Source organism: Tubulanus polymorphus, chromosome 2, assembly GCF_964204645.1.
Source record: "Tubulanus polymorphus chromosome 2, tnTubPoly1.2, whole genome shotgun sequence".
Classification (NCBI taxonomy): domain Eukaryota; kingdom Metazoa; phylum Nemertea; class Palaeonemertea; order Tubulaniformes; family Tubulanidae; genus Tubulanus; species Tubulanus polymorphus.
In genome coordinates this window covers 27,443,841-27,453,936 of record NC_134026.1, presented here as the reverse complement: position 1 = coordinate 27,453,936, position 10,096 = coordinate 27,443,841, and the positions used below count along the sequence as shown (strand labels likewise).

Here is a 10,096-nt window from a genome sequence, read left to right as displayed (position 1 = left end):
ATTCGTTTGTAAATGTCTGGTGATCAAAGGCTGGATCGGCATCTACCCATTGGAACATCTTCATAGCTAGTTTTGATGCCACATCCAAACGTGCCAACAAGTTTGCTTTTTATCGCAGTTTAGGGTCTCTCTTTCACTTGTCACAATGCTGCCTATTGGTACAGTGAAAAGAGGATTACAATAGTGATTGACCATATTCCCAGTAAACAAGCTAGACTGATCTCATAATGAATGATCGCTCTGAAATACGAAGGTAAATTGAGAGGTTATCGTGTGGAATTATGACAAATCACTAGTAAAGACGATTGTGCCAATTCATAATTAACAAGAATATCATTTTTAAAGAAATGATGGCGCATTTTGGAAATATGTCTAGCGTGTAAGAAATACATGATGGGTGCGATAAGTGGAAGCGAAAGGCTTGATTAATTGGTGGAACCAAAGAAATCTAGGCCATTTAGGATTTTTTAGAAAGTTATTCCTTATACAAGACATGATAGCAAACAGTCATCTCAACAAATAGTGTTGGTGTGTCCAATATTCCGAGGGCCGGTTATCAAAATATAGTAAATCTCGCTCAGACTCGCTTAAACTCAGACAGTTGGGAGGATAGTTACCATGGGAAAAGGTTGGCGTCCGAAACTAATTTTTGTCAAACTTAATGTCTTTTTGCCGTCGTCATCATGGTTTTATTCCTCATGGTTTATGTTGATATCGTTGTATTTACTTTACATTTTTGATTGGCACTGATTTGTTGTTCAAACTGCTCATCATCAGGTAGTACAACCTGTTACCGGGGACCAGTCTATCAACCGTTTACCGCTGCCATCCAGGTTCAAATACACGCTAAATTAGTTTATCATGAAATTTTGCGTAATTGTATAACTCTACTCCTTGGTCCATTATAGGTATTCCCGATCAATTAGTAGGTAAAATATATCAGAAATAGTGGTTGCGAGTTTTGCAATTCATTACTTTCAACTACACACATACTGATGCCATTTGACGACCACTAAGGAATCTTCGAGTAGTGAGGGCTTTATAACGTTTGTGTGGCTGTCATGTGTGGTTACGTCTTGTGAGGCGTCGACATGTACAAGTGCAATAGAAATAGTGAGATCATCATCCGTGAGATCCAGAAAATTGGTCGCACATCTCGATTATCGATCGCAGAAGTTGAAAAGTGTGTTACGGAGATAAATTTCAAGAAAGAAAAATGGGTTTTAAATTGCCTAAATGCACACCACCTTAACTATTGTTTAGGTCATTAATCAGAATTATATTTTCTTCATTTTGTCGACATGAGGCAGTTGTTTTGCCATATCTCCGCGAAAATAGAATCAGCCAACAGTAAAATGAAATATGTAATGTTTTCTCCAATGGCATTTTGTGTACACCCAAGAATATGCCCATCGTTATCTCGTTGGGTTTTGGAATGAGTAGATTGCCACAAGCCAGATAGTTAAAACCAGCTTATTTATCGGTGAGTAAACAGCCGGTTACAGATCTGGTATCCCCAAAGTCGCATGGAAGTCTACTCTTTTAGGTGGAATGATTGGATTTTGTTCTACCAAATATTCACGCCATTGGCGAAATCAACCATATTCCACATTGTTAGTTACGGCGTTTGCCGTATCCGCTACAATGAAATTTAATAACCTGTCGTATGCTTTTCTGTCTGCGGATTCAATTTTTTTTCACCAATATAAACTTAAACCTGGCGACTACGACTAAAGAGCTTGGACTGAGCCAAGCCGTGAAAATTCTATACCTAATCCAACAGATCTAGTCTGCCTTAGTCTTTGTTGGTAAAATGCTAGTTAAGTTTCCGCCTTATAGAAACATCTGGATCCGATTCATTTGGCTTATCCATAATAACCTGTAAATATCAATAACGATGATTTTAGGCAGCACAGTGCTGTATGAAGAATACTAGCTCTGTCGTCAACTGCGTTATGGAGGATTCTCACATACACGAATATCACGCGTGAACAAAAAACGCTAATGAATAAGAGACCTTGGTCTTCTCATGGCCCTCAAATGACAAATGATACGTGTAGCTTTGGTTCTTAATAGCTTATGGTTTTCATTACGTCACCTTCGAAACCTCAAACATATAATAAACAAGGTAAACTTTTATAAATTATCCGTGTTTTATACATGTTCTTTTATTCAATGTTCCCCATCATGGCTGTTTGAGTAAAAAATACGCCAATCTGGTTTGGATATTTTTAAACCAAGTCAGCTGCGGTGATCGTTTCGGCGATTATTCAAAGATCGCGTGTTTTGCAAATTTATCACGGACGTTATTTCTGCTGACAAATGTTGGAACGTTTGAAGTACGCTCATTGGTAAGATGTACGCAAAATCAAGGCGAACATGGTCTATTTGCTTCCACCGAATCAAGGAAATTTTCGCGGTTCTTTATCAAATACACATGTTTTTACACATGTGTTGATAGTCATCAGCGGCCTTGGTCGAATCGACTTTTTGTTCGTGATTTTGTGCATGAGGATATCATACGATATACACATTTCTAAATGGTACACATTGCATTAAGTTCAACTTCACATGTTGGACATTTCTGTTCCATTTTCATCGTGGAATTTATCTCTTTTCGAGTCTTTGATCCTGTGCTCTAAATGTGTAAAATTTGCACTCAGCGTCATTACAAAAATTACCTGAAATTATCGACAAAGTTGAAAGTTAAACTGGGCTTTTAGTCCCATATATTTCATACACAATAATAATCGATCTTACCATGCTCATGCAAATCACTAAAGATCCAACAAACGTGCCAAGACTCGAACCCCATGTCTCTTCAATCTGTAAGCAAATTTTCATTTACTGATGATTTCAAATTATTATATTTTCATAATCTTGTCATTCATCATTTCTTGTATCCCGTGCTTACCTTGATACAAACACCTCGACCCTCACATGCTCCGGTTGTTCCGTTAAAATATAATACTTCTACAAATGATCATAAACAAATATTTTCGGTTTCTATGAACAAATAATATAGAGATTATCGATTCGATCACCTGACTTACTTAAATCGTTAAGAACGGCACATGCATCTTTTCCAAGCCGTTCGGCTGCTTTGCATAGAATTGTTGTACCCAGTAGTAACACAACGACAACTGATAACAAGCATGAAAATATTACCCAGCACAAATTCAGCAGAAAAGCCACTACTATATTCTGAAAAAAAAAGATTCTCATTCGTATTACGAATACATTAAGTATATGATCTGATGTTTTAATCCGTAACGTAGATCCCGTATTTCATCCAGAGATTTGATCTACTCCCGTTATTACCGAACAACCAGGCGCTGGATTCCGTTGATCACTACAAATTTCCACTAACTTACGTTCATGTCGTTCTTGACTGTCAGATGTCAGTCAGTGATACGGATCAAAGCTTCATATGTGGCAATACATGTATATAACGAAATAATTACTGCAATGACCACTGGAATTATCATTTCATCTTTTAGCTGTATTCTTGTGACTGCACAATTCTATACGTTAAGTTTTCAATCGTATCATGTTGAAATGATCAACAGTGTCGCTTGATTAAAATGCGTTTTGATTCGCTTTAGATTAGAAAACTTTTACCAAGCTCATACAAAATGGTAACTATATTCAATGTAATTGATATAATCTCGTGCAATGTGATTTCTCTACGGTCAGAAAAAAACACGAAAAAGCGAAGGCTAAAAAGACCACATTAGCATCAATTTACATATTAATTTGAATGCGTTTGAACATATTCAAATCAAAATTTTTACTAAGATCCAATGGTTTAGCGAAGCGCCGAACAGGTAATGCAATTGTCACCGATATCTAAAGATCGCACCTTGAAATGGTAAGTTGGTACTTTTCGTAAAACACAGGATCCAGTTACACAGTCATGACTTAGAGTTAACTCGGAGTAAAATTAGTTCATTTTCAATGAGTTTACTCTTAACTCACAACTGAGGAACTGGGTTCTGAATGTTCAGATATCAATTCTATTTTTGACAGGCAGTAAAAAAGATACCGTGTGTCCGAGATGCGAACAATTCCAATGTCCCTTCTGCGCCGTATTTTTCTTACCAATGTTATACAACATCTTCCGAAACAAGCACCTGCCGCTTGTTTGCAGCAATCATCCCTGGTGCTTCCGGTGAAGGGGATAGCGATTATAAAAAACCAAATATCAATGATAATCATCACTATCCATATACCAGATACCACATAAGTAGCATTCCTATAATATAAAACAATCCTTAGGATTCAATTCGTATAAATAGAGAAATTCATTCAAAACTAGTAAGTATTTCAAGGAAACGAAATGAAGAAATGAAGGATGAATCCGAATTGGATTTTCTGTAAATGCAGCGGATATGATAATTCTTAATTTAGTTGATAATTTAAATGACTCTAACAACAACATAGGCCTAAAGGGCTTCAATTTAACAAAAAGGTTGTTATGATTGAATTTATGTCTTTATAGGCGGCTTACAATCTGTAAGATGATATTTTACGTACAAGTTGATACCCATCAAATCCTGAACTGTCTCTAATATATTAAACAGCGCTGTTGTGAACGCAATAAGCCCGCAAATATTCAGTATGATCGCGAAAAGTGTTGCCCATGGAATCCGGGAACAGCATCGGCCACATTTAGACATCTTTGGTTGCAGCCGAAAATCGTATCTGAAAATATCAAATGCATTATGCTTAGATTCAATCGTTTATTCGTCTGTCATGATAATCAACACTGCTACGAGATTCTATACACGACTGATATGTCGGCATTCGGACGCAAATAGGAAATGCTGAATGTCGTGATGACTGTAGTTTACAGGCCTTCTGCTTTCGAGCATATACTCACTGGTTATCGCCAATTCCATCCCCCAATAAACCGACCCTTTCAATAGCAGCTGACCACGCTCGAGGGCTAAGTGATATTTCCATCATTCGAAATGACTGCATGTGCTAATACCGCAATTTTTTTCATTTATTCACAAACCAGTTCAGTGCAGGTGTTTTAGCCACATTATATTACAATATGATATAAATGATTTATTGGTGCACATCAAAAGAAAAATGAATTTGAGAAAGAAACTATAGGTCTGTAAATATAGCATTTCTTAATGTAAAAAGTTCATAGCAAACTTACTTTAACAAACAAGAAGAGTTTATATTTGGTTGAAAAATCTATGCAAAATGGATTACAACATGAATATGAAACGATCATAGAAAATAGGTCAAGATTCTTGTGCTGGACACATTATATCAACATAAGTATTTTTCAACTATTATGGCCTATATTGAGGTGTTACCAACAAATACATTGGATTTCTATTCAAGCGAATGGGAAAACTTTATATGCGATATACTTCATGCTGGATATAATGAACTATCATTTATAAAGAAGATATTTCCCGGACCCCTAAGTTTCGTTGTAGCGAGATTTCACTGTTATGTTCTTGTTAAAATAGTGTAGAATCTTGTTTCGGAATTACAAATTTATGGATTCCGTAAATCCCTTGGAATCAGAATATATTTACGATTTCTTTATAAATTTCTTATGATACATGTATATACGTCGATATATATTTGAGTTGATTTCCTTTCCTAAAGTTTTTTTTCCACTTAGACACGATAACATATATATCATCTTATCTCACGAGAAGCACCCAGTGTAAAGAAATTATGCAGAAACAAATCCATTTTGTCTCGAAAATTTTACCCTTGATCCTTTTCAATCTCGTATACATAAGTTGAAGAAATTACGTTATTAGATCCTACCTTTTTTAGCACTCACAGTCCCAACTAGTTTTAGGTAAGAAGATACTGTTAAGTGCTTGTGTTGTGACAACACTTTCTGTATATACGCAACTGACAATCAGTATGCCTACATACCGGTATCTAGAATGTCACAACATCGAGGACAGAGAACGAGGAAAGTAAACAATGTCCCATTCATATCGTGTTTAATATTTTATGTCCTTCGTTCGTTCGTTCGATAAATGCTGATACCTCGCGATCGGATATATATATATACATATATATATATATATATATATATATATATATATATATATATATATATATATATATATATATATATATATATATATATATATATATATATATATATATATATATATATATATATATACATACATACATATATATATATATATATATATATATATATATATATATATATATATATATATATATATATATATATATATATATATATATATATATATATCCGTATATATATATATCCGTATATATATATATATATATATCCGTATATATATATATATATATATCCGTATATATATATATATATATATATATATATACTTTATTCACACTAATAAATTTTACAATAAAACATTTTAGTGATACGTCAACAAAGTTAAACAAGACAGAGAAATGGATAATATGATGAAAATTTATAAAAATATAAAAAGTTCATCGTCAGACATCGTCATCATATTATCCATTTCTCTGTCTTAGTGTGAATAAAGTATATATATATATATATATATATATATATATATATATATATATATATATATTTTTTTTTTAATCAGATCATTGAATTCTGCAAGGAAAACCAAATATCAAAGAAATGTTTGATATGACACGCAGAGAATGCGCGACTCGAAAAACGTTAATAGTTTGATCTTCTTCGTAAAGATGGCGCAACGGTTATTGATGATAATACACGATTATTGACAAAACAGCTAGGCTAAAAGCTTCCGATTAATTTTCTTGTCAATGCATCTGAAAATTTCTAAGATAATGATTCATTGAACTTGACTCGCCTATTGATGTATCCGTATATGGTAGATAAAGATTATGAAGGAATAGTATAACTTTATACATGTATTATTTGTATAAAATCATTGTCATGAAACAATGATAAACGCGAATCATAATTAAAGTGGACTGAATTCAGTAAATGCTCATCTGCGTCAATATAACCTATCAATAATTAAACTCTTGAGTAGAATATTTACCGCAGAAAGTCAACAGATGTGAATCTGCAGTGTAATAACCAACATTCGATTAGAGAGTTATGTTCTACTTATTCAATTTCAACATTTGACGAAATATTCTTTCTAGGGCGAATACTTCGAATGGGGTACCCGCAAAGCCAGCTATCCCACCGCCAGATAGCGTAACGAGCAGTAACACGTTGTCAAAATTAGTTTACTTTAAACTGGATATTGAACTTTAAACTGGATTATGACTCCTGAATCCATATATTATCACAGCACCCACCAAACATACAATACTTTCATTCTTCTACTCGGATATCTTATAGTTTTCATAAATAATTCATTCTTTTAAGAGAAAAGTTCATTCAGATTTGATTGAAATGTAGAAGAAATCGAACGCGGTCGATCAACTATCTACTAGCGAACCTGGCGGATCCTCGCCTGCCATACGTGGAATCGTCGATTGCCACCACTGCGGGTACCCATACGTGTCAAGCTCACTTTTGGTGAGTTTTCTAAACCGATATGCCGGCCGCTATTCATTAACCAACATTATATTACTGAATGATCCTCGTTCAATAAGTGTCACGCCCCTTTAGGTTGAAATCAATTACACGTAACGTATTCTAATTAACCGAATTTAATTACTTTGCGAGCTTCTGTATCAGAATAGAAATATTATTGGGCATGCAAATACAATCGACATGAAGAATGTAGACTGGGAAAAATTGAAGTATATATTTATATTTGTATACAGGTTTAGCGAGAGCATGAAGCAAATATCTAGTTTTGGATCTCTGTCTCAAATGAGTAACATTTCGTAACTTTTAAAAATGCCAGTCAGTAATGATATACAGCATACAATACGTTTTGTTGTAAATTGGAACTGATAAAAGTAATATATAACGTTAAACTATGTACGTACGTAACCTACCGGTATTTTTTCAAAATACTGAATCATTAAGCATCTAAAATAACATATCATTTCGAAAGTTAGGAAGGTTCTACAGATCCTATCGATTTGTTATTGATCCAAAAATCAATAACTTGTTGGATGATGAAATTTTCGGTCCAACGACACGAACTTGATACTTGGATGATCACCTATTGATTACGAAAGGGCTAAATCAATTTGTTAAGCGAATTAGTTTTGTTGTTTGTCACCTCCAGAAACGATTACTTTGTGGTGGGTTTGCGGAATGATAGATTTATAGATTTTTGTGACAATTTCATGGATGAAGGCTATAAATAAACAGAAAATTACGGCCTAAGTCGGGTGGTTACAACTGCAAGGGTATTTGATTGTTAACAAAAACGAAATATGATTATATGAACAGACATCTGTAATAATGTATTGAAGAAATATTTGTGAATTTTACGAACTTTTGCGAACTTAACCCTTTCAGGGTAGCCGGTTAACTATTAAAAATATAATCAAATGAAAAAGATTAAAAGAAACATCCTCTGCTATATGGTTCGTTGATGGGACGTGTGTAAACCCGGGAAGTTGGGATTCAAACCTGACCTACTTAAAAACCGAAATGAAGAGATACCCTCCCTTCTCAACCAAACACTTCACCCAGTCCTGGCAGTGTGGCTGTCTCCACAGTGTATCTACGTTGCTCTACGATCCTGTGTAACATCAGACACTAAGGTTCTTGGTGAACCAAACACCAAATGCTCCGATTAACGGCCAAGTTTAACAGCCTACTCGTGACGTTTTACCGGGAACAGTGAATTGTGAGAAGTGCAAAGATATACAAGGCGAATAGGTTCGTATTTTCGATGAGAATGTACCTTGCTGCTGCTCTTTAGCGCGTTTTTCGCCAGTTGTGGGTGCTCAATCCTCCCAAGCGTTAAGCGTACGGAATTCGTGTACGTAATTTTCGCTTGTGTACGGCGGGGCAAGGCGCAATATATATGTGAAATCAGTGGACTGATAATGATTTGCCTTACATCTCATCTTAAACACAAAATTACACATAACGATAAATTTGCTCGCTCTATCCCAAAATATGTATTCTGCATATCCAATTTAGAATTTTAAAAGCCTTACGGACTATAGCCTATGTAAAGGTAGAACTTTTTTATTTGTTCATTCAATTTTTCCGATAATCATCAGGAAAGTAATACACATTATACCGCGCAGGCATTCGCGCGTACATTTAATAAAGTACACTGACCAAAAGTGTATATTGCTTATGATGAAAAAATGATGTGACTCACTCACATGGAACGGTTTTGCTATTCATGGTACAAATATACATATATTTATATGATATATTACATTTTATGCGTGTGTGTGTGCATGTGCTCCGCCTGTTTCAGCGAAAACCAGTACGGTTGATCGATGGGACAGCAGACGTTCTGCTGCCGCCAGCAGAGGAGAGAAGTCTTTACCTCTTAATTTAGATTATCTTAAGTTCGCGCGTGCTTTGTAATGAATTAAAAACTGAACGATGGCCGATCATTCCGTTGTTTATTTTCAAAAAAATGCGAACTTAGTGGACGAAGTGGAAACAGTATCTTTCAACGTCAGTGGAGTGATATTTCAGACACTCCGTTCGACTATACTACGGATGCCTGGGACTAAATTGTATCATATAATTGAACATCCGAAGGCGAAAAATTGTCGAGAAATATTCATAGATCGTCATCCTGGTTTGTTCGATGCGATACTTAACTATTATCGTACTAAAGAGTTACATCTCCCGAAAGATCTGTGCGGCAGTTCGTTGAAACATGAGTTAGAATATTACGGGATACCAGACCAGGCTATTGAGCCCTGTTGCTGGGTTGGATACAGTGCAGAAATGGACACTCAAGGTATTGTTGCCAAGTTCGACGAATCGTCGGCTGCGGACCGAGACGCACTTATATTGGCAGACACATATGCAACAACGACACAGAGAAATTTTCGTAAAATCTGGAACTTCATGGAAGACCCGAATTCATCAGGGACTGCCAAGGTATATAAATGTGTAAACATCATGCATGTATATTTCATTCCGAAAAGTACAATCAGTACATTTTTAAATGCTTCTACCTCGTCACACGGAAGATACACGGAAATTACATAA

At 35.1% G+C, this 10,096-nt stretch overlaps 2 protein-coding genes across 3 annotated transcripts; one reads left to right on the top strand and one right to left on the bottom strand.

The window, feature by feature from the left end:
- Positions 1–2,154: 2,154 nt before the first annotated feature.
- LOC141899861 (uncharacterized) lies at positions 2,155–5,929 on the bottom strand. Of its 2 annotated transcripts, XM_074786441.1 has the most exons (7): positions 5,803–5,929; positions 4,537–4,704; positions 4,102–4,255; positions 3,054–3,204; positions 2,915–2,973; positions 2,761–2,826; positions 2,155–2,681 (listed from the first exon to the last, which is right to left on the bottom strand). In XM_074786441.1, the coding sequence occupies exons 2-7, from the start codon at positions 4,677–4,679 to the stop codon at positions 2,568–2,570; spliced, it is 687 nt and encodes a 228-aa protein (XP_074642542.1). In that variant the 5' UTR covers positions 4,680–4,704; positions 5,803–5,929; the 3' UTR covers positions 2,155–2,567. The 2 variants fall into 2 exon arrangements, with proteins under 2 accessions (XP_074642542.1, XP_074642544.1); XM_074786443.1 differs by lacking the exons at positions 4,537–4,704; positions 5,803–5,929 and adding an exon at positions 3,375–3,514 and having other exon boundaries at positions 4,046–4,231.
- A 3,546-nt stretch (positions 5,930–9,475) lies between these two features.
- On the top strand, positions 9,476–10,096 carry LOC141899130 (potassium voltage-gated channel protein Shaw-like). Its single transcript, XM_074785283.1, has one exon. It carries the CDS (start codon positions 9,476–9,478, stop codon positions 10,094–10,096), a length of 621 nt encoding a protein of 206 aa, XP_074641384.1.